This window comes from Alosa sapidissima, chromosome 2, assembly GCF_018492685.1.
Source record: "Alosa sapidissima isolate fAloSap1 chromosome 2, fAloSap1.pri, whole genome shotgun sequence".
NCBI classification, from domain to species: Eukaryota; Metazoa; Chordata; class Actinopteri; order Clupeiformes; family Clupeidae; genus Alosa; species Alosa sapidissima.
Window position 1 is genome coordinate 37,260,761 of NC_055958.1, and position 23,429 is coordinate 37,284,189.

Here is a 23,429-nt window from a genome sequence, read left to right on the forward strand (position 1 = left end):
GACGATTTATACAGACAGTATCTTCACGAAGTTTTCTTCCAGTAGCAGCAACTGGAATCCATGCATTTCCACTGAATTATTTTTGGAATCTGATCCCTTATCATAGCTGTTCATTCTTACTCGTTGCTCAACTTATCGTGACTAAATTCAAGATGGCTGCAAACGCTAAACTTCGTGAAGATACTGTCTGTATAAATCGTCTTGTAAGTAAACTACCAGTGCTTTTTCAAAGTTCTCAATGTCTTGTTTTAAATGTCAGGGCCCTCGGAAGTCTACCAATGAAGTGTGGAGATACATTGAGCCTCTTAAATGGGTGTAAAACAGTGATTTATTTGCATGGCTAGCCCGATGCCGAAGCACCACTATTGAAAAAGATGTTGGTAGCATCGGCTAACTAGCGCCAGATTTTGGAGTGCAGGGGACAAGCCGAGATGGGCTATGAGACATACGTTCACACTCGGTATCATGTTTCGATACACTTTAGGTCAATATCACACCGGAATTCTCCTTTAATTTAAGAAGACTTTAACTTATTTTAAGGAGTCTTATCAAGACAAATTTGCTTGTTTTTAGGACAAATTTGCTTAACGCACTGCCAGACAAATTTGCTTGTTTTCAAGATCTTCAAGGTTTTCAAGTCTTAAAATAAGTCAATTTTTTTAAATTAAGTCAAATGATTTCACAAGAAAGCACTAGGTAAGTCTCTTTATACTGAAAACAATACCAACTATTTTTTTCTATCTTTTTTTTTAAAGTATATATTTTTGGGCTTTTATGCCTTTAATGCGACAGAATAGTGGAGAATGACAGGAAGTGAGTGGGAGAGAGTTGGGGTGGGATCCGGAAAGGACCACGGGGCGGGAATCGAACCCGGGTCACCGGCGTACGGTGCAGGTGCCCCAGCCAGTTGTGCCACAGCTGGGGCCAGTTTTTTCTATCTTGATATAAGATTAATAACACTTGGTTAGGTTTTGTTAGATAAGCAGTTTTTGCAGTGTGTACAGTACATACCATAGACATATTATCCACAAGGGCTTGCTATCCATTGGACATAATCATAGCAATAAAAAAGACCTAAACATTCCTCACCAAAGTCCTCCTCTTTATTTTTTTTCCAGAGATATTGTTAGAGGGAAGTCCACAAAGAGTGTGCTGTACACTGACCAATAGACCTCTGAAGTTCACCTATAAAAAAGCTGCCATCTTTGAGATCGGGTATCTTGCGATTTTTCCTATAGGAAAATAACATGGGGGTTTTAAATGATCGTAAAATGTCCTCTGCCTTCGAGTGGCTTCTGTGATGTTCAGTATGTGAAGACCATATGTTAAGACGGAAAAGATACATTTTTGCTACCCCAGAGCTAACTTGTAGTGCAACTTGCCATAGGTAGTTAGCTTCAATTAACACCCGGATCTCCTTATATGGGCAAAGATGGCAGCTTTGGTTCCTTTTTGTAGGCGAACTTCAGAGGTCTATTACAACACGCAAGACCAGTCCCAACACACTGATACTGATAGTAGTACATCCTTGTTGTCCCCTGCCTGCCATGTCACATTACTGGTCAATAATCGTCACAACATTTTATTGATATAGCACTTTAGTTGACTAAATAATAATAATCAATAAACATTTTATTGATATAGCACTTTAGTTGACTAAATGTGTGAGGCCCATCAGTCTTCCTCTACTCTGTTACAGGATCCCAGTGAGAAAAAAAAAACATGTGTTCACTGCACGCATTTATTCCACTGCTTGGTTAAATTCCCCATTGTCCTGCGTAATTTAGAACGTGCATTAATTTCTGTTAACAGACCACCATGTCATCCATTATCCCTTACGTATTAACCACAGTGCCCAATAACCCAGTCCCCCAATCAGATTGTGCTTTAATCATAAAGAGAAGATATGCGTTCCCACATATAGCCTGCCCCTGTGTATTAACCTCATATCTGAAGACATTGTGCAAAACCAATGAATAAACCTGGGTTAATAGGCAGGCTATTACGGTATCGGGGTCCACCCCTCATCTTCTGGTGTTATCCACTCTGAAGTTGCTGTCAACACCTTCATAGTAAAGACTGTGTTAAAGTATGGGTACACTTTCTCCTTGAAAGTGTCTTTGAGAGTGTGTATGTGTCCAAAAGTATCCGCATCAAAGAATGACAATTCTCCTCCGTTCCAGTCCAGCTGCACTCGGATTCTCTGCGGCTTCTGCTCCACCTTAAGGAAAGTGGAGGGGGTCGGCGTAGAGCGCGCAGCGTACTCGTCATCGTTACGCCACATAAACCAGCGTCCACTCATGGGGGTGAAGTCTCCCTTCCTCTTAGCAGACTCCGCCATCACGCCCAGAATCCAGCGTGGATAGTCCCCAACCTCCACATCCCAGCAGTGAGTGCCCATGTCAAAGCCCACAGAGCCCAGCACACTGTGGTACAAGTCATACCTCTGTGGGTTATTTTCAACGAATCTCACAGTGGTCAGATCCTCAGACAGGACCAGATCTGGGTGTGCAGTGTTGGGATCCAGAGTCAAAGCAGCTGTGGGGAGAAAGAACACATAAACATGGAATCTAAAATAATGGTAAATGTATACCCTGTTACAGATACAGTAGACTGTTACCATGCATCCTGAGTAAGAGGAGAGAGAGAAGAGGAGAGAGAGAGGTCCATATCATATTGATGATCAATAAGTGAATAAGTTAATATAAGTTGGGTGATGCTAAAGAAAACACAGGGAGAAACATTTCACAACTAACTAGAATTGCATATCCAAGGACCTGCAAGAGTGGGCTTGATCAGGTCACCAAAATAATTGCAACACTACCTCATTTTTGAAAATCGGGCACACAGATCAAACGTTATCTGCATTAGAACATCCAATAAGCCAAAACGCATGAATAAAGTGGTTGCTATGCTGGTTGCTAGGGTAATCATGCTGGTTGCTATGGTGGTTGCTAGGGTCACATTATAGTGGAAGTTGCTAGGTTAATTAGCATGGTTGCTAGGGTGATGCTAGGGTAATTAAGGTAGTTGCTAGGGTGCAATTCTGCGTGGAAATATATTTGTATTAATGTATTTTGGCATTGGGAAGTAAATGTTAAACTGCACAATTCCCTGATATTCCATGACTTTGCCCCAAAAATGATGAAATTTCCTGCCTTTCCATGTCTGGAATAGATTTTATAAAATTCCACGATATTCCAGGAATTCCAATAATTCCAATAACTTACCATAGGGTAATTAGAAAGGTTGCTAGGGTGTTGCTAGGGTACATATGGTGGTTGCTATGCAAAATAGCATGGTTGCTATGGTTGTTGCTAGGGTAATCATGTTGGTTGCTATGGTGGTTGATAGGTTGACATTATCGAGGTGGTTGCTAAGTTGTTGCTAGGGTAATTAAGATGGTTGCTAGGGCGTTGCTAGGGTACATATGGTGGTTGCTATGCTAAATAACATGATGACAATGCTGGTTGCTTGGGTAATCATGTTCATGGCTAGGTTGACATTATAGTGGTGATTGCTAGGTTGCTGCTAGGGTAATTAAGATGGTTGCTAGGGTACATATGGTGGTTATATGCTAAATAACGTGGTTGCTATGCTGTTTGCTAGGGTTAAAGCCAAACCATGTGTATACAGGTCATGTACATGGTCTCCTGTGGATCTACAAAGATCTGTTTGAAGAAATTTACTGGCATGAATTTTTAGAGCTGGAACCGTGTCGATAGCTCAAACGCTCTAGGAGCAGTTGTCGGTACAAAAACTGGATTAACGGGAATAATATGAAAACTTAAGAAGAACAACAATTTGCTTAATCAAGCCAACAAATTATGTTGCTAACTTTGTGTGTAACACTGTGTGTGTGTGTGTGTGTGTGTGTGTGTGTGTGTGTGTGTGTACATATACGCACGCTTCTCAACAGTCTCTCTCAACTGCTTAATGACTTGGTACTTCAGTTTCTCCAGGTGCTTCGTCTCATTGAGCAGAGCTTCTGAAACTTTCTCTGGCTCCTGCAGTTTGCAATCGGTTCTGGAATGACATTCATGAGTTAGTGCTGCTGTGGCTTTGGGTTCAGAACCACAGAGAAGAGAGAGAGACAGGAGACAGATCACTTACATTTCAACGGTCTTCCGGTAATCCTGTAAAAAAGTAGATGAAGAATGCTATATCAAGGTTATAATTCCAGGTTACACAGAATATTTAGGTTTACAAGAACAATATTTTGGGCAGCTCTATCTGTCAAAAAGTGATTAAGACGTCCTGTCACTAGGGGGAGCTATAGGGCAGCGGCAGTGTTGATGTCCAGCACAGAATACAGACTATAGTGCAGTATGTAAGGGATAATGTATTGTCCACCAGTAATAAGGCCCCAACAAAGAGAACAGAACCCCGATGCGCAGCGGAGTGGTTTTGCTTCGACCTGAAGGGACTTATTTTCTGATAATTACCGGCGGACAAGAACGAGAAAAGAAATTTAACACAATGGGTCTTTAAAAATGTGATTGGAACTTTCTGCAGCACTCTGAAGAGCCGTGTAATAAATATACTGTAAAGCGGAAGTTGCACCCATTTTTTCATTCTCATGGGGTGTAGGAAACCTGTGGCTATATAACTAGATGTTGCCTTTAGCTTCTCAGCATATGTCTGCCTATGTAGTGCTATTACATTTATTGTAGTTGATCTACCTACAGATATAAAACAACACCCATGGCCATTTACTGTTCACTCTCTCTTTCTCTTGTGTTACTGTTCACTCTCTTTCTGTACTGTCACTGAAACATTACATTTCACCCTAAAGCCATATGTTTGTTTTGTGAGCAGTGTATATACAGTATATATATATATATATATGAATACAGTATATATATATATATATATATATATATATATATATGAAAGGCAAGGTTTACCGTCAGGTTTGTGACCCCATCAGCTTCCAATTTCCTTTGTATGGCTTTGATGGCGTCTTTCAGACAGGTCATCTTCCTCCTTATGCGGCCGCTCACCTCCCGCAGCATCTGCAGCTTCTCCTCCTTCTCCTGCCTCACGATGGCCAGCCGGACCTTCTCCTCGTCCCGCAGGAACCGGTGGAACTGCTCAAACTCCTCCGTGATCAGCTGCTCGATGTGTATGGCCCGAGCCTACAACAGCAAACAGGCCTATTACTGCTGATCAGCTGCTGGATGTGCATGGCCCGAGCCTGCAACAGCAAACAGGCCTATTACTGCTGATCAGCTGCTCGATGTGCATGGCCCGAGCCTGCAACAGCAAACAGGCCTATTACTGCTGATCAGCTGCTCGATGTGCATGGCCCGAGCCTGCAACAGCAAACAGGCCTATTACTGCTGATCAACTGCTGGATGTGTATGGCCCAGGCCTAGAGCCTGCATGGCCTACTTCTCTGAGTGCTTGGCATAGAAAGAATCTCTATTCATAAGACTAATGCTTCTTATTTTGTGTGAAATTTAAATGGAGGTTTCAGTAATATTTTGTGTGAATGTCAATCTCACCGTAATGCAATGTGTGGTTTCGTCTCCAGCGAGTTGTGCTTCTTCAAGGTCTTCCAGTCTGGTCTTTAGTCGCCCTAGACTCAACTTCAGTTCCTCCTGGAAGTAAAACAAATCTTGAAGATAATCCTTGGTGTGTGTGAGGTTGTGTGTGTGCGCCTATAAATGCCGGTGCTCAATGCAGTGATGTCACACCTCGCGTGCGCAGTGACCACTAAAACCTTTAGAGCCCAAGTTTGAGAACGGAATCTCCCAGCTAACAGGAGCGCATGCACACTGTGGTCAGACGCATGAAGAGGGCAGAGCGAGGCTTAAGTAAATGAATAAAAGATGTTTATTAAAGTTGACCAATAGCAGTGAGCTATACCTTTAAATGGAATGCATCAGACCAGATTAAAGTAGCATTTAAAATCTTAATATTGCTACGGGTGAATAGTTGTACAAATATTAATATGTAGCATTTATTCTGCTGTTCTGAACATGTAGCAATAAGATGTTACGCCAAACATGTGTGGTGTTACATATTCAACTATGAGTCACCTTGAATCATGTTTAATGGAATCACATGTAACTTTGTAGCACATGGTAGTCTATTGTAAAGATATGCCTACAGTACACGTACGTACATATACACTTTATGTGCCACTAAGGGAAGAGGCAACAGCACCACCCAACCATGCAAACTGAATAATACAGTAGCCTACCGGTACTCGTGGGCCTACATAGTCTCTCGTATTTTTGTGCTGTTCTGCTGCATGCTCTACGTATGACATTATCATTAAGCTTAATCAATTTCTCTGACTAGACTCTAGACAATACAACTGAACATAATATATTGGTGTGATCAACATTCAAAAGGGCTTCTAACTGGTCAACATCACCTGGGATTTAACGGGTCGAATAATTTCAACATTGTTATCCCTTAAGTTTTAAACCACTGGATACAGTTTACCACAGTGAGCCAGGAAGCTGCCCTCTTACCTCATTTCCCTTTTGAAATATAAGTCCATCTGTCATAACACCCAGTCACAGAATTTTATTTCTCTAGAAATTCCTCATATAAGTTCAGAGTTTGATAATTTCCTTTTAGCATTTTTTGCTCCTTATGAATGGAATAAAATCCAGGAGGTTCTCAAACTAAACATATTTGTCCCAGCTAACTAATTTAAAAAGCGTACTAAATGGCTGTGGCTCAGTGCTGCTGCTCTTAGATATTACATAGTTTTAATATTTTATTGTTTATTTACTGTCTTTTTCATCTCTGACATTATTCTGATTTTATTTTTATTTTTTGTGTGTTGTTGTTAATCAGGGCATTGCTCCAGAGCAGGAGCAGACAGCCCTGCGCAGAAGATGGGCAAACGCACACAAGCAGCCTCAGTACAAGAACAGGACAGCGAAGTAACAGCCAATCCAATAACAGGACAGGGAAGCAACAGCCAATCCAAGAACAGTACAGGAAAGCAACAGTCAATCCAAGAACAGGACAGGGAAGCAACAGCCAATCCAAGAACAGGACAGCGAAGTAACAGCCAATCCAAGAACAGGACAAGGAAGCAAGGACAGGGAAGCAACAGCCAATCCAAGAACAGGAAAGCAACAGCATATCCAAGCACAGACAATTGGAACAGACAAGCATAGAATCTGAAGCCGAGACGAAACACACAAGCACACATAGACCATATGAGACATAGAGCAGCTTTTGACAAAACAAATCTGTGAACGTGAATTTAATATGTGATGAAAGATTGCAGTTCTGCTTGTTGATTCCAATTCCTATCTATTCCACATTTCTATTCCACATTTCGATTCATTTCGAAAAAAAAAAACAGTGCATAAAATACAAATATGTCTTTTTTTCTTTATTCCAGGAGTAGTCTATGCCGTAAACCATAACTGAACATTCAATCTAGATCTGCTAATTAATCCTCAATCTAGAGTGGATCAATCAATCTAGGGCTAATTAATCCTCAATCTAGAGCGGATCAATCAATCTAGGGCTAATTAATCTTCAATCTAGAGCAGATCAGTCAATCTAGGGCTAATTAATCCTCAATCTAGAGCAAACAATCTAGGGCTAATTAATCCTCAATCTAGAACAGATCAGTCAATCTGGGGCTAATTAATCCTCAATCTAGAGCAGATCAATCAATCTAAAGATGCTAAGCCTTGATGTTTCAGTCTCAAAAATTGCAACATACTTGTGCATCTTTACTTGCCATTGTTCACAATAATAAATATGTCTTTATCTAATGTTTATGAATTAAAAGGCAGAACCATTTTTTTTCTATTCAGAATTTTTGAAAAGATTCTTTTCAATTTTGGTTTTTGGTTCTAGCTCCAGCTCCAGTTCTTTCTTATCAATTCTACTTTATTCTAATATTTTGGTTCCCAACCCTCAATGACACTGAATATTCTGCCATTCAGGCGGGTCATTTTTCTGAGACAGCTGGTAGTTTGTAGGGGGTCTTTCAATCAGTGCAGCTGTCGTCAACTTCAAACTATAACACTTCAGCCATTTGATCGAGCTAATCAAAATAGTTCTATGACATTTTCAAGTAACAAATAGAACCATGTGGTTTTGTTTTCAGAGTGCAGCGCATAGACTGCACTCTCTGTCAAGAGGAAATGACGCTAGCAGAATGTCAAGAGTATGAATATTGCTCACCTTAAGGTCAAACGGTTCAAATTCCTCTTCGTTTCGTGGTTTGATGGTGTGGCACGTGTGTTTTCTGGCGAAGCGGCACACGAGACACACGGGGAAGTCATGCTCCATACAGTAGAAGTTGAGCTGCTCGCTGTGCTCTTTACAGAGCTCCTCACACCCTGCCCGAGGTTTCTGACTTCTCTCCTGCCAGAACGTCTCACACAGGTACTTCAAGACCAGGTTTGGCAGCAGCTGACCCTTCGATGACCTCCTCCTGCAGACAGGGCACTCGTGGGCACCATTGTCCACCCAGAAGTGCTTTAGGCAGGGTTCACACACAGCGTGGGCGCATGTCAGGAGCACGGGGTCCTTAAAGATGTCATTGCACATGATGCAGCAGAAATCCTTTTCGTATTTTGTACCCATTTTGTCTGGTGAAAATCTCGTCTCTCTCTCTCTCTCTTGGTGGACAGTTTTTACTTTCACCTAAATTAGGCTAATAATAATGTTTTCTCTCAGCAGATTGTCCAGGTCTGTCTGAGACTTGGGCTTCAAATGAATGACCTGTGCTTTAAATCAGTTGTGGTCAGCAGACACTCACGGCCTATCAGTTTACGACCTTATTTTTAGGAAGCAGTCAGTGGGTGAGACTCTAGCTCGAGAGAAATCTGATTGGCCAGCCCCATGCAGCCTTGACACATGACACCTCTTCTCTTGTTACTCCTGGCTACTGTGGCTCTTCAACTTCAGACTCAAGAAAGGAGGTGTAAATAATCATAGCTGCCTGTCTGTCTCCACACAGTCACAACCTGAGTACTGGGAGCAATGCTGACTGCATCTACAAGTTATTCAGCTCAAGCAGGTGCACTGCAGCACCCCTACTGGCTGCCATGCGCTACTGCAGCCGTCTGCTCTTGAGGCATCTGTGTTATCCCTCTCCTGAAGGAGAATGACCCTGCCCGTGCTGAGCACCATGTTTGGGCATCACTCCAGCACGCTGAAAATACAATGGTGCATCCCTTAAAATAGGTTTGTTTCTTCTTCAACATGGTGCCTCCCTCATAACAGGGTTGTTTCTTCTTCAAAAATGTTCATGACCAAAAGCCACAACTCCATGAAACAGACCCAAATGCTATGTCTGGCATGCTTGGAGAGGTTTAAAGGGCAGTTTGCATTGTGGTCAAGAGATTAGATTAGATTATATTAGATTACACTATAATGGGAAATTACACAATTGGCTAAAACTAAAAGGATATCTAGAATATGTCCAACTATCCGACAGAATGAACAAACTAAACAATCATCAAACAGCCAAGACTGAAACTGTTGCCATCTCAAGTCCTTTATTGCACTCACACTGCTGTGTATGTTCATTCACTAGATCTGTCTGAAGATCTTAACAATACGTTTGTCAAAACTGCATCCAATTAAACATGCTGATAAAGCATCTACAAATTTAACTGGGACAGGGATGGGCCTCCAAACAAGAGCTTTGGAACAGGAACACTTATAACGGAGACCTGCAAATCCCAACACAGGCCAAAGAAGAAGCAGTCAATCACAAAAAAAAACCCTACTAAAACTAAAAATACAGTCATTATTTTTGTATGGCTTCACAGTATTATGTGGGGGATCTAAATACAATCTATGTATGAAGGAGCCCCAAACTAATTTCTGCAGCTGAATCAGTAACTTCTGCCTTGCCACTGCTCCTCTTCTGTGTCTGCACCGCGACCGCGACCGCGGTGCCGACAGGTAATACCTGCAGACGCGAGTGCTCCGAGAGCCCAGAGAAGAAGGGGAACATGACGCCACTGAACCGGTGCTTGAAGGTGCGCAGGTGAATCTTACGCTCGGGGTCCGAGAACGTCAGCCTCTCCTGGTCCTGGTCCAGCAGAACATACAGTTATACAGTTGAGCTTCTCGTTGACCCGGAGTGGCGCAGGACGGGTAGAAACCCTCATCATCTTCCCTGCTGTACCACAGCCCGCCGTCTTCCCAGATCTGTGTCTTCACACAACCCTGTCTCACAGGTCTACGGACAATTCTCTTGACCTTGTGGCTTGGTTTTCACTCTGACATACACCATCAACTGTGAGACTGTATATAAAGAGATGTCTACCTCTCCTAATAATGGCCAATGAATTAATTTAGGCGCAGATGGACTGTAATCAAGTTGTAGAAGCATCTGAAGGACCATTGATAGAAGTAGGATGCACCAGAGCTCAATTGCAAGTGTCATAACAAAGGGTCTGAATACTTATGTAAATGGAATATTTCAGACTTTTATTTTTTTATAAATGTACAAAACACTCCAAACACCTGATTTTTTGTGGAGTGTTGGAGTATTATGTGTAGATTGATGAGAAAAAAACTGAATTGAATCCATATCAAGATGTGTCTGAAATATAACACAATGTGGAAAACTTGAAAGGGTCTGAATACTTTCCGGTTGCTGTGTACTGTACATAGACACAAATATTATCCACATGGGCTATCCATTGGACATAAACATCGCAATAAAAAAAGACATAAACATTCCTCACCAACACCACAAAAGCTTCATCAGAGGCCAAGTCCTGCTCAGTGTCTCGGATCCTCTCTGTAAACTCTAGTATGTCTGTAATGGCGTCCTCAATCTTCAGGTTCCTCATGCGGGCCTGCATCTACTCCTCCTGTCTCAGCGTCCTCAATCTTCAGTTCTTCAGGTTCATCATGTGGGCCTGCATCTCCTCCTCCTGCCTATGCGTCCTCAATCTTCAGGTTCATCATGCGGGCCTGCATCTCCTCCTCCTGCCTATGCGTCCTCAATCTTCAGGTTCATCATGCGGGCCTGCATCTCCTCCTCCTGCCTATGCGTCCTCAATCTTCAGGTTCATCATGCGGGCCTGCATCTCCTCCTCCTGCCTATGCGTCCTCAATCTTCAGGTTCATCATGCGGGCCTGCATCTCCTCCTCCTGCCTATGCGTCCTCAATCTTCAGGTTCATCATGCGGGCCTGCATCTTCTCCTCCTGCCTTAGCGCCGCAATCCGGGCCGCCTGCTCCTCCCGCATGAACTGGTGGAGCTTCTCAAACTCCTCCTTCATGTTCTGTTCTGCAAGCAGCACTTGCCTCTGGACACACACACACACACACAAACAAACACGTGTGCGTACACAAACACACACATTTTTAATTGCATTTGCCCCCTGAAGATGCTAAATCATCACGCTGATCTGAACGATCATAACTCACTGTTATGTGTTCTGCCATTTTATTACAAGCAAGCTTGAAGTCTTGAATGTCCTTCATATTATTATTTTGGGCCTGTAGCTTTGCCATGACTTTCTCCTGAAAATAGAATAAATCGGTGATATAAACTACCAGTCAAATGTTTGGAGACACAAATTTCCATTCTACTCATTCCAAGGGCTCTCCAATGTTTTCTCAGTTAGCCTTTTAAAATGATATCAGATTAGTAAACAGAGTGTGCCTTTGCCACAATGGATGAATGGTTGCTGATAATGGGCAATGTAGATACTGCATTAAAGATCAGCCATTTCTTTCTATAAGTCGAGAACCCTTTTGCAATTATTTAAGCAGTAAGCACATAATGTAATCTAAAAGCAGCTGCCCTGATTAAAAAACAATGCAAAATATCTCATTTGGTATTCTGTCTATAATGGAGTGGAATGGGAATTTCTAAGTGGCTCCAAACTTTTGACTGGTAGTGTATACAACAGGTTGTGTTTATGTGAGGGCAGTCAGTTGATTATTGCCACAGAATAGCCTAAACAATGTGATTTAATCAAATGTTATACTCAACATGGTTTCATTTGGTTATGCTTAGAAATAGCATAATGATGACATGTTAATGTTGAAACCAACTCACCCTTAAGCCAGCAGCTATTTCACTGATGGGACTGAAGTTGTGCTAATGGTGTTTTTCCGAGTCTCGACACACCAAACACACAGGTTTGTTGTCCTCAAGACAGTAGAGTTCAAGTTTTCGATTATGTCGGCTGCAGAGTAACGTCTCCCTACTTCTCTCATGATATGAAGGAAGGCTTCGCACACATTTTTCAGAATAAGGTTGAGAAGAGGTGGGTCGTTGGATGATCTTTTCCTGCATAGTGGACATTCTCTAACCCCCTTCAATTCCCAGAATTGAGTTAGGCACTCTTTACATACACTGTGTGAGCATGTCAACATCACGGGACTCTTAAAGATGTCTTGACACACTGGGCAGCTCAAATCCTCCACCAGATATGCCTTTTCGATTCCATTTCAGTTAGCTGGATAACTTTAGTTGTCGGAAAAGGCTTTGTAAAGTTAGGCTAACTATTTATACTTTACAGTTTGCACCCAGAACCTAGTTTACCTTAGGGTAAATGAAATTGAAAAACCAGGCAGAGGACTTGATCAATTTCTGAATTTTTTTTTTTTTTTTTTTTTTGCCAAACTAGCACAGCAGGCAGAATAGCAGCTAAGTGAATTTCAGGGCCGGCCCGAGGCATAAGCGAACTAAGCGGCTGCTTGGGGCCCCCTGGCCACCATGGGGCCCCCAATCGAGTTTCTTTTTTTTTTTACATAATAAATAACGTAAACAAGTGACATCAATGAATGAATAAATGAAACAATTAATAATTCAAAACAAGAAAATTCTGATTTCATGATAAACATGCCTGCCTACCTCTACTGTGTCTGCCAGCCTTTGAGTCACGCGCATAAACTAGACACCTCGGGTGCATAGACAATTCGTGCAGACACTGCTTCAAGTTCAAAAATCGGAAGAGACGGCAATGTTAAGACAAGTCACAAAAAAGGACGTATCCCTCTGGTGCCGAAAACAGAAAGAAGAAAATGACAGAGGAGGAGAAAAACGAGCAAGATACAGGTATGTTTGCATGATTATTTACAGTATGTTTTGTGCTTGAGGTAGCTAGCTAGCTGTCATGATCTAATATAAGCCATCACCAGAGCTAAATCCCCGCCATCAACAGAGAAATGTCTCCCATTAATATACATTTATCTAGGTGTATTTTAGATGTCAAGGATATTGGGATTGTTTTGGATGTTCAATCAAGCATGTTCCCTATAGCCAAAGGTGGGCTTATGTTGTAAATTGAAGTTAGCTAGCTGACTGAAGTGGACATTAGCACTACAGTAGCTATATGAAAACGTAGCTGAAGGCAAATTTACCACAGAGCAATTGTTTCTGATTTCGCACTTGAAAGTGTTGATAGTTTATTACTGTTCTATAATATGTGACATAGTGGTAAGTCTGATAGCAACAGCAGGCTAAGCCCAGGCTCCCAGTCCCAACCCCAACCCACTGACTAGCGCGACTCTGGGCATCGGTAACGTTCCAGCTTCATAGGCAAAGATGGAACAGTACGTGCGCTCTGCTCGATCTTTGGAGAGAGATGGTAGTGTTTGAGAAAATATACCATGTTGGGTGGGGAGACTTCTGTGATGAAAATAGACTTTTTGATTAAGATAGTGGCAAGTGATGTAGCGGTGCTACCCTAATATTTAGGCTGCAGTAGATCACCATGTTAAGCGTTCACTATACGGCAATTATGCCTCATTTGCCAATAGAATATGAATTGTTAGATGTGGAATTGCTTGTTGATGAGTGTAAGTAATGATAGCAAAATAAACTCATTCTGCTCGATCAAATATGCACTTATGCAATATTTTAATTTTTTTCAGGGACACTGTTAAAATACTTTGGAGAACATCTCTACCTCTACCTAACTCTACCTCATCAAGTGTCTGCCTCCATGGCTGATGACACAGAAGGTGAGGTTTTCTTGATGGCAAATGGTTACATAGCCTGTTAATATGACATGACACATTTAACATACTTTTTTTAAATTTATTTATGTATTTATTTAATCATTGCAGATTCGTCCACTGCAGAGTTGCAGATGCCTGAAAGCCAGGAACGAAGTAGGAATAAGTATCTATTTTTTGGGACATTTTATTTTTTATTATTAATGTTTGTCTATTTTGGTTTTATTTTGTAGTTGAAGATTGCTCATTTAATGCACATTTGCGGATTTATTCTGCAAATCTGTTGAAAAACAAGTCAATAAACTGATGTACTTGTTTACAACAAATACAAATGCTGTTGTATTTTGTTATTTGTCAATTCAACTAAAATCTGTGATTTTAGTACCCTCTAAGATTAAAAGGTGACAGGGTTGGTGTAAATAACAACTATATTAATACATTGGTTTACCAAGCACATGGGGCCAGAAGTCTAGAGCGGAGCCCCAAAACATTTTTGGCATGTGAGCAAGGATGGATTACTGAATGAGCCTACCGAGTCCTTATGCATCTGTGTCCAGGGGGACAGTAGTTCATAATCAGTCACTGTATTAATACATAACCTAACTGTATTAATTTATAATATGACATTATAGTGTGAAGTTGTCAATTATCGCCAAGCACAGGTGACTCTGCGTTGTGGGAGGGGGCCCCCAAATCAAATTCTGCTTAGGGCCCCCAAAAGGCTCGGGCCGGCACTGGTTGGAGCACTACAGGTGAGGGGTCAGGGTTGGACTGTACAGGTGAGGGGTCAGGGTTGGACTGTGCAGGTGAGGGGTCAGGGTTGGACTGTAGGTGAGCAGTGTTGGAGCACTACAGGTGAGGGGTCAGGGTTGGACTGTACAGGTGAAGGGTCAGGGTTGGACTGTACAGGTGAGGGGTCAGTGTTGGACTGTACAGGTGAGGGGTCAGTGTTGGAGCACTACAGGTGAGGGGTCAGGTTTGGACTGTACAGGTGAGGGGTCAGGGTTGGAGCTCTCTAGTTCTGTGTATTTAACAAATGGAGGTCACTACCATAAGAGCCTGAAAGGAACAACTCCTCGGTAATGAAAATAAATCCCTGATCAGGAGAGATCAGATGGAGAGATCAGGTTATGTACTACAGAGATATTTACCTGCACATGTTTAGATTGACTGAGGTGAAGGAGAACAGATACTACATTTTCATTTTTCATTGCACTTCAGTCTGACCAACGGTTACAAACCAGTGGGACCTGTTGGTGAATCATAGAACATACAACCAATGTAGCTTCAGATACACATTTATTCATCAAGCCATTGCTGAGCACAAACAAAGGAGTAAACAAGCTGCCTTATGCATATTTTTTAAAGAGGATACAGCGTTCTTTTTATTGCTAAAAGGGCAATGATACAATGATTCACCATGCTAAGGGATTTCCAGAGAAACTGAAATTAAAATTCAATTAAAAATATTTTCAAATTTGGTTAGGTTTTAAGTAATTAACCCTTTGAATTAGCCATCAGAGCAGCGATGCATCAAGGTGGTGTATGATTGGCCACAGATGCATCAGATTAGACACATTTGCACAATATTAACAAAATATGCAGTAGAAACTTATTTACTGTGCATGTACTCCTGTTATGGCTGTGAGATTCTGTTCTCAAACGAGAGTCAGTCCACCAGAGTCATAGCTCTGCTCCTGAGTCAGTCCACCAGAGTCATAGCTCTGCTCCTGAGCCAGTCCACCAGAATCATAGCTCTGCTCCTGAGCCAGTCCACCAGAGTCTCAGCTCCGTGTCCTATATAAGGGCCAGGGGAGGAGGGTGGTGGACTGAGAAATACGATGACACAAAGTGCACTGCAGGTACCCAGATGGTGCACTCATAACGGTCAAAAAGTTGAGTGTGGAACGATGGACACTTTTCGTCCTCAATGGTCGCCATCTTGGCTAAATAGAGAAAGGGGAGGGACCATTTTCCAACTCATGATAATCGTGGGTGAGCAAGCTGGAGCAGCAGCAGTGAACAAATGAATGAACACATTGCATTCTAGCACTTTACAAGACACCCAAAGCGCTTCACAGAGAAGGGAGGAACCTCACTAACCACCAGCAATGTGTAGCACCACCTGGCCACTGTTGGGAAGTAAACGAATACATGTATTCTGGATTACGTATTTAAAATACAAAATATGAGTAACTGTATTTAATTGCAGTTACAATTGAAATGGGTGGTATTCAGAATACAGTTACCCTGATACATTTAAGGGGTTAGATTGTAAAGAAGAAATTTGTTTTGTTAGACAAGTACAGTTCTTTAGACAAGTACAGGTTCTCATGCTGTGTGTGTGTGTAGGTTCTCATTTCTCATGTGCTGTTGAAGTTCATTACAAATAATCTGTGTATAATCTGTGTATACTCATCCGAAGGACAGCATATCCTGCTTTTGGCCAGATAGAAGTGCCATCTACTATCAACCCACCAACACCACTTCCAGCAGCAACCTGGCTTTTAAAGGAGGTCTCCAACCCAAGTACTAACCAAACTCACACTTGCTTAGCTTCAGTAATTCAGCAAACGCAGGGTATCCGTTGGTCTGGCTGCTGGCTTTACAGACGTACAAGCAAGTTATAACATAAACTGTTCATGTTTTTACAATGTACGACCATGTCACTTTAGAATAGAAGACACCAGTAACGTTATTTTTAAATGTTGCAATTGTCATTTCCGTGAAGTGCCGCCTCACACTGTTATCATGCACTATACAAGTTCAGACAGCGCACTGCTTATACTGACAGACTCCAATTGAGACAGAGTGTTATTAATCTCATATTAAGATAAAGCCTAAATAGACTTACCTAGCACTCTCTCAAAAGATCGTTTTTTTCTCAAATTTTCTCAACACGCTGTCAGCCAAATTTGCTTCTTTTCATAATGAAACGTCTTAAAATAAGTCAAAATTTTATTAAAACAGTTCAAATGACTTTACAAGATTTTAAGGGTCTCTTACACTGAAAGCAAACATTTTTTTGATCTTGATATAAGATTAATAACACTTGGTTAGACTTTAGATAAGCAGTTTTGGCAGTGTATCTGTCAATTTTTTCCTTCTCCGGCGTGTGCTAGGAGCTCCTCAGTAGATGTCTCTCCCCTGATGGTGATCCTCACTGGGCTGTTGCATTGCAGTCTCCCCTCTTTGAAGTGACTGGACACTTCAACGGTCCTCCTTTTGATCCTTAGGAAATAAACAAACAAACAAATAAATTGCCATCAATGGAGAGGGTCCTTGCAGTCAAAACAAAGTATTTTTACTTTTTAAAGTATTAAGAAATGGTATCAAAAAGGACTGATTGTGCAGTCAGTGGATTACTTATTCATCATGTCTTGCTAGGGCTCCATGCATTGGATCTCTCTCCATGTTGCCAGACATTTTTAAATAACATTTTGAGCCAAGTCACTGGCATAAACACACAGTTTACTTGCCCTGAACGATTGCACTGTTAAGCTGTTCTGCCCTGATCAGTTTACTTGCCCTGAACGATTGCACTGTTCAGCTGTTCTGCCCTGATCAGTTTACTTGCCCTGAACGATTGCACTGTTAAGCTGTTCTGCCCTGATCAGTTTACTTGCCCTGAACGATTGCACTGTTAAGCTGTTCTGCCCTGATCAGTTTACTTGCCCTGAACGATTGCACTGTTAAGCTGTTCTGCCCTGATCAGTTTTAACCTTCTACCTCAATCACGAACGAATTTCCATCCTTTGGGTTCCTATTAAAAATACAGTTTTCTATTAAAAACACCATTTCCCCATGACTTAGCTTTTCTCTTGTGTTGTGAGACTGCTCAAGTTTTCTTCTTACAGGGAAGTATTTATAACAAGAAATCTTGGCAAGTCTCTTCTACTAAAAACAATTATTTTCTGATCATTGATTTGTGAATGGATTGTTGACACACCCACCATTAACACCCAAACAAGAGACTCTTCTGTAATATAAAATAATGTGAATGACTTGGTGTGAATGACCCTGATAAAGGCTTAAGCTGGGTTCACACTGTACGTGGCATGCGCTGAGCTCGGCGCTAGGTTGCTCTTGGTAGTGTCCCAAAGATTTCTGTTGTGCTTGGCGCCGGGGTCAGCGCAAAATACCTATGATTTATAGCGTGCTGCGGTCAAAGTTCAACATGGTTCAACTTTGACAGCGGCACGCGCAAGAGCGGCTAGGCTGTAAAATGCTGCTTGCGCTGCGCTTTGCTCGGTGCAGCGGCAGGCCAGTTATTGACAATAATGGATTTCATAGCACAGCGCTGCTGCTTGCGCGTACAATGTGAACCCCCCTTTAGGCTGAAACGTTGGAGAAAATTTTAAAAAGCTGGTAAAGTGCCAGGAGAGTCATATGTTCTAAAATTGGGTTTTGTGCGTGTGTGTGTATGTGTGTGTGTGTGGGTGTGTGTGTGTGCATGTGTGTGTGTGTGCGTGTGTGTGTGGGTGTGTGAGTGTGTGCGCATGTGCGTGTGTGTGTGCGCATGTGTGTGTGTATGTGCGTGTGTGTGTGTGTGTAGTAGATGCCTACCCTGTGAGAGTGATGGTGCAGTTTGGGCGTTTAGGAGTCTCCTGTAGATGAGTGATCTCCTCAAGCAGTAAAGGACCACAGTCAGTCCAGTCAGATTGACCATCACTCACTACAAAACGACCTGCGGATAGCCTGCAGGCAGAGATGGGCACAATTACATCAAAAAATATTTTGTTACAAACTACAAATACTGGCTCACGAAATGTAACAAAATAAAATACAAAATACTGCAAAAATGTATTTAATTAAAATACACACATACACTTACTACAGCCTACAGGGGGAACACATACGTTTCACCATCAAGAACACAGACACATACACAAACACACCAACTACAGCCCGACTAGCAAACAATCTGCAGGAGGAACACACAGCAGAGCTAATGCAGCCAAGGAGCTGAGCTGCTGCTCTTACCTCACTTCCTGTAGGCTGGGGCAGTTCTGGATGAGAGACAGGATGTTCCAGACCCAGATCTCAGTCAGGCAGCTCACCCTCAACTCCACCTCCCTCAGGCCAGACAGAGCGCACAGAGAAGACAGGAGAGGATCCACACACTCGTACACATACAGACTGCAATATCACACACACATACACACACACACATGTTGAAATACTACACAAGATACAATTTTGCCCTGTGTACACGGTAAATATGTTACTTTTTACTGTAAGTTAACCATAAAGGTTCACCATAAAACTAGACCAACATAGTCATTTTGTTTACCTTTCTGTTTCATGTTCGTGAAACGTTTTGAGGTTACTTTGATGTTACTTTTTAAATTAACCATAAAGGTTTACCATAAAACTAGACCAACATAGTCATTTTGTTTACCTTTCTATTTCATGTTGGTGAAACATTTTGAGGTTACAGTACTTTGATGTTACTTTTTAAATTAACCATAAAGGTTCACCATAAAACTAGACCAACATAGTAATTTTGTGTACCTTTCTATTTCATGTTCGTGAAACGTTTTGAGGTATCCGACCCAGTCCATGTCTGCCGTGTCTGTGTCTGTGAGGACTGAGACGTATGAGAGAGCAGGAGCCGCGACATCTGCACAGGAACTCCCCGAGCTCAGATGCTCAGCTACCAACCTGAAACACATGGTCTGTCAGTCTGAAACACACACACACCACACACACACCTCACTGTCTGTTAGTCTTAAACACATGCCCACATCTGGTCATCAGTAAAAACCGTTGTCGTGCATCACCCAGGTACTGTAGATGCAGCACATTGGTGGTGGTTGAAGCAAGTTTCCTCCCTTTATTGTAAAGCATTTAGATGCCTTGGTAAAGAACTATATACATAGTATTTGTACGGGAATTAATGTACAGAAAAGTTTCATTCATTTTGTCTTGAAAATGTGCAGATACCGGTAATTAGTGGTTTTGCAAAACAGAGTACTTTGCTCATTTAGCTCCTCCTGCTAGCCAGTACTCTGAGTTTGTTTTGTATGCTACTTTCCTGTAAACCCACATGAGGCTCCTGTGTGTGTGAGTGTGTGTGTGTGAGTGTGTGTGTGTGTGTGTGTGTGTGTGTGTGTGCGTGTGCACATGTCTCTCCCTGTGTCTGTCTGTCTGTGTGTGTGTGTGTGTGTGTGTGTGTGTGTGTGTGTGCGCGCACATGTCTCTCCCTGTGTCTGTCTGTGTGTGTGTGTGTGTGTGTGTGTGTGTGTGTGTGTGTGTGTGTGCGTGTGCACATGTCTCTCCCTGTGTCTGTCTGTCTGTGTGTGTGTGTGTGTGTGTGTGTGTGTGTGCGCACATGTCTCTCCCTGTGTGTGTGTGTGTGTGTGTGTGTGTGTGTGTGTGTGTGTGTGTGTGTTGCCCAATGGTGTAGACCTGACCTGAACACCCACCTGAAGTTGCTGGTTGTTTTTCTCACAAAGAGAGATGAGCAGAGACTCTTCTCACGACTGTCCCACTCTTTCAGCACATGAACACTGCCCCCACACACACACAGACACACACATACTCACATCACATGGTTATATTGGGCAGTTCAAAGGAGGTCACAACAGGAAGTATCTTTTACAAAGTAGGCCTAATTTGATATCTTATAACTGGTCAATTTCCCTACATATTTTTTTTTCTGTTTTCTCCTCTGGTCTAGGCTGTGGATCCCCTATCATTTTCAGTATTGTCATTTTACATTGTGATGAGCCCCTGTGCCCCCTTCAGGCCATGGACTGTTAGTGCACAGGTAGGGCTGGGCCTGGCTAGGCTACAGTAATTACATTATTAAAGGGGAAATCCAGTGTAAAATGGATTTTGATATGCTTCGCATGATAACGAGTTTCAACGTTCGTTGGGGAGCAAATAACTCTGTTGCATTCTAAACTAGCCTGTTACAGCCGATGCTTCCAAAATGCTGAGAGTGGTAGCTTAAGGGAATCTGCAATGGTAAAAAGAAATCGCTAATTTTAAACCATTTGCAAGGCTCAAAGTAGCCCGACACTTATTTGGTAGTATAATGAGGGGCCTACCATATAAAATGAGGCACTGACAACTTTGTAAATTTACAGATAGTGTATTAAAAAGGACTCTTTATCTCTGGCTAACACTAACTTCATTAGTTTACATATCTCTGGCTAACACTAGCTCAAGCTTCATTAGCTTTGTTTATCTCTTGCTGATTAGCTGGTGTTCTAGTAACTTCTAGAACTTCCGAGAGCTGCCATGTCTCACCTAATCTCCTTGTCCCTGGGCTGTTCCCTGATAAAAGAGAGGACCCGCTGAGCCCAGTTCTCTGTCAGGCTGCCCACCATTAGTTCCACCTCCCTTAGGCCATGCACAGAGTGCAAGGTGGAGAACAAAGTGTCAGCATCGTTCTCCACATCAGCACTCCTATTCCTGAGAGACCAAAACATCACCACAGTGCAAAACATTACATTCACTCATTAGATCCTGGGAGTTTACAGTGGACCCCCAAAGCAGATTTTCCTCACTACTGTCCCATCCAAAATATTGCATTTCCTGCATAAGAATTGCAAATATTTCCTCCAGTGGAGTTATTTTCTGTAAGGGTCTGACACCCACTATTAAAAGCAGCTAACTTTACAATCTTCCATACCTGCTCAACTTGTTAAAAATCTTCAGGAAATCCACCCAATCCCTTAAGGGGACGTCTGTGGTGGGGAAGGTGAGAGAGACAAGAGACAGAGGACTCAGCCTGAGGAGCAGACAAACAAACACACACACACACACAATTTACATTTTTACTAACCCTCTCAGAATGTGTGTCCTTTAAGAGAAGATGATGACTCACCTGTTCTCCTGAGTTAAAGGAGAGGAAGTGAGATGAGGTCTCCCCCAACAACGGTGCTTCAGAGAAAAATCTGGGGATGTCTGTGAGGAGGACATTGTTACGGTATGCTGTCCCACAGTAAGCCTGTAATCACACATGCACAAACACACACACACAGACACATATTTGAATTCTTTATTTGGATCCACCAATCAAATTTCTTACAGAAAAGATTCAAATATTCTCAGAGATGATACAGTTTTGACATTCAAGGGTACATAAAGCATCGCCTACGCCACACAGCAAAACTGCCTTAGACTTTCCTTTTGATAGCCCTGCCAGTCTTAAAACCCTGAACACTGTTTGTGTCCCAAGCTGCCAAATATCAATGGCACAAACTTACATACATAGCCTAGGTCACTGATCTTTGCAAGCAGGGGTTGGTATTTGGTAATTGTTTCATATGTCCCAGGGTGCATTTTCCATTTCAAAATTCCATACTTTTTCTATACACAAATTATTAAAGTGTAACTCTCGCCAAAATGCATCCTATGGTGTTTTTGTGAATGGACCCGAGTCAAACTTTCGTTTCAAAGCATAAGTACGTCTGAAGCGCCACTTTTAAGCTTGTACGCGTTGTCGTTTTTGGGTGAAATGGCCTTTTTAATGGGAATCCTAGGGGCACTACTAATTTGATACATGATCGCGTCAAAATCGCTATTTTTCAAACACTAAGAAGGCTCGACACAACATGAAACTTTGATCCAAGTATCATCAGTGTCTCTACAAATGAACTCGAGCATCGAGAATATTGTTGGTGTACACAGAGTTTACTAAAAGAAAGGTTTTGAACAACTCACTTGGTTTTTCTGCTTGCCGCCATCTTGCCAGTCAAGGAGTGAGTTGTCAAAAACCTTTCTTTTTAGTAAACAATGTTCTCAATGCTCGACTTCATGTGTAGAGACACTGATGATACTTCGATCAAAGTTTCATGTTGTGAAACCCATGCGTCGTGCACTGAATGTATGAAAGACTCTGTACTGACTACTGACTGTGGCAACAAATGTCCTTGTAACAGGACAATAATGAGTGTGCTATGCTGGTGTTACCTGATTAATGGGTCCTGCGTGGGTGTGCTATGCTGGTGTTACCTGATTAATGCCTCCGGTGTGGTGTTACCTGATTAATGGGTCCTGCGTGGGTGTGCTATGCTGGTGTTACCTGATGAATGGGTCCTGTGTGAGTGTGCTATGCTGGTGTTACATGATTAATGGGTCCTGTCTGAGTGTGCTATGCTGGTGTTACCTGATGAATGGGTCCTGTCTGAGTGTGCTATGCTGGTGTTACCTGATTAATGGGTCCAGCTTGAGTGTGCTATGCTGGTGTTTCCTCAAGGAGAGAAATGAGCAGAGAGTGTCTCCATGTTCTGGCTGTTCCTTCACCGTCACACTGAACAATCAAAGAAAAAAAGTTAAACATGTGCACATTGAGCTCATGACAAAACAAAAAAATATGTAAAATGATTATTCATCTGAAGGCAAATGGTTGTTACTTCGAAATGCATTATTTTTCTGATACCCGAACGCAGAGTCCATTGTCCCGCTTATACCACTGTTGCCACACTTGTCTTGCGTTCATTTGCTGCTATAGTTTTCACTTTGCAATCGCTAAAACTGTCTTGT

At 42.1% G+C, this 23,429-nt stretch overlaps 3 protein-coding genes across 10 annotated transcripts in view; all 3 read right to left on the minus strand.

Moving 5' to 3' along the window:
- The window catches only part of LOC121690338 (zinc-binding protein A33-like), a 698,440-nt gene that overhangs the window by 17,684 nt on the left and 657,327 nt on the right, over positions 1 to 23,429 (minus strand). The gene's annotated exons all lie outside the window — the stretch shown is intronic.
- LOC121690352 (E3 ubiquitin-protein ligase TRIM39-like) lies at positions 1,091 to 8,701 on the minus strand. Its single transcript, XM_042070863.1, has 6 exons — positions 8,173 to 8,701; positions 5,508 to 5,603; positions 4,908 to 5,138; positions 4,114 to 4,136; positions 3,908 to 4,026; positions 1,091 to 2,538 (listed from the first exon to the last, which is right to left on the minus strand). The coding sequence occupies exons 1-6, from the start codon at positions 8,575 to 8,577 to the stop codon at positions 2,003 to 2,005; spliced, it is 1,410 nt and encodes a 469-aa protein (XP_041926797.1). The 5' UTR covers positions 8,578 to 8,701; the 3' UTR covers positions 1,091 to 2,002.
- The window catches only part of LOC121690097, a 790,202-nt gene continuing 781,986 nt past the window's right edge, over positions 15,214 to 23,429 (minus strand). For 6 of the 8 annotated variants that reach the window (XM_042070454.1, XM_042070488.1, XM_042070507.1 and 3 more), the window contains 9 exons: positions 23,095 to 23,196; positions 21,769 to 21,891; positions 21,574 to 21,672; positions 21,189 to 21,353; positions 20,360 to 20,443; positions 19,446 to 19,595; positions 18,915 to 19,070; positions 18,498 to 18,629; positions 15,214 to 17,162 (listed from right to left, as the gene is read on the minus strand). In XM_042070454.1, the coding sequence (XP_041926388.1) occupies positions 17,024 to 17,162; positions 18,498 to 18,629; positions 18,915 to 19,070; positions 19,446 to 19,595; positions 20,360 to 20,443; positions 21,189 to 21,353; positions 21,574 to 21,672; positions 21,769 to 21,891; positions 23,095 to 23,196 (1,150 nt within the window). In that variant the 3' untranslated portion in view covers positions 15,214 to 17,023. The remainder of the gene's footprint in view (positions 17,163 to 18,497; positions 18,630 to 18,914; positions 19,071 to 19,445; positions 19,596 to 20,359; positions 20,444 to 21,188; positions 21,354 to 21,573; positions 21,673 to 21,768; positions 21,892 to 23,094; positions 23,197 to 23,429) is intronic. The other 2 variants (XM_042070478.1, XM_042070516.1) reach the window with 2 other exon arrangements.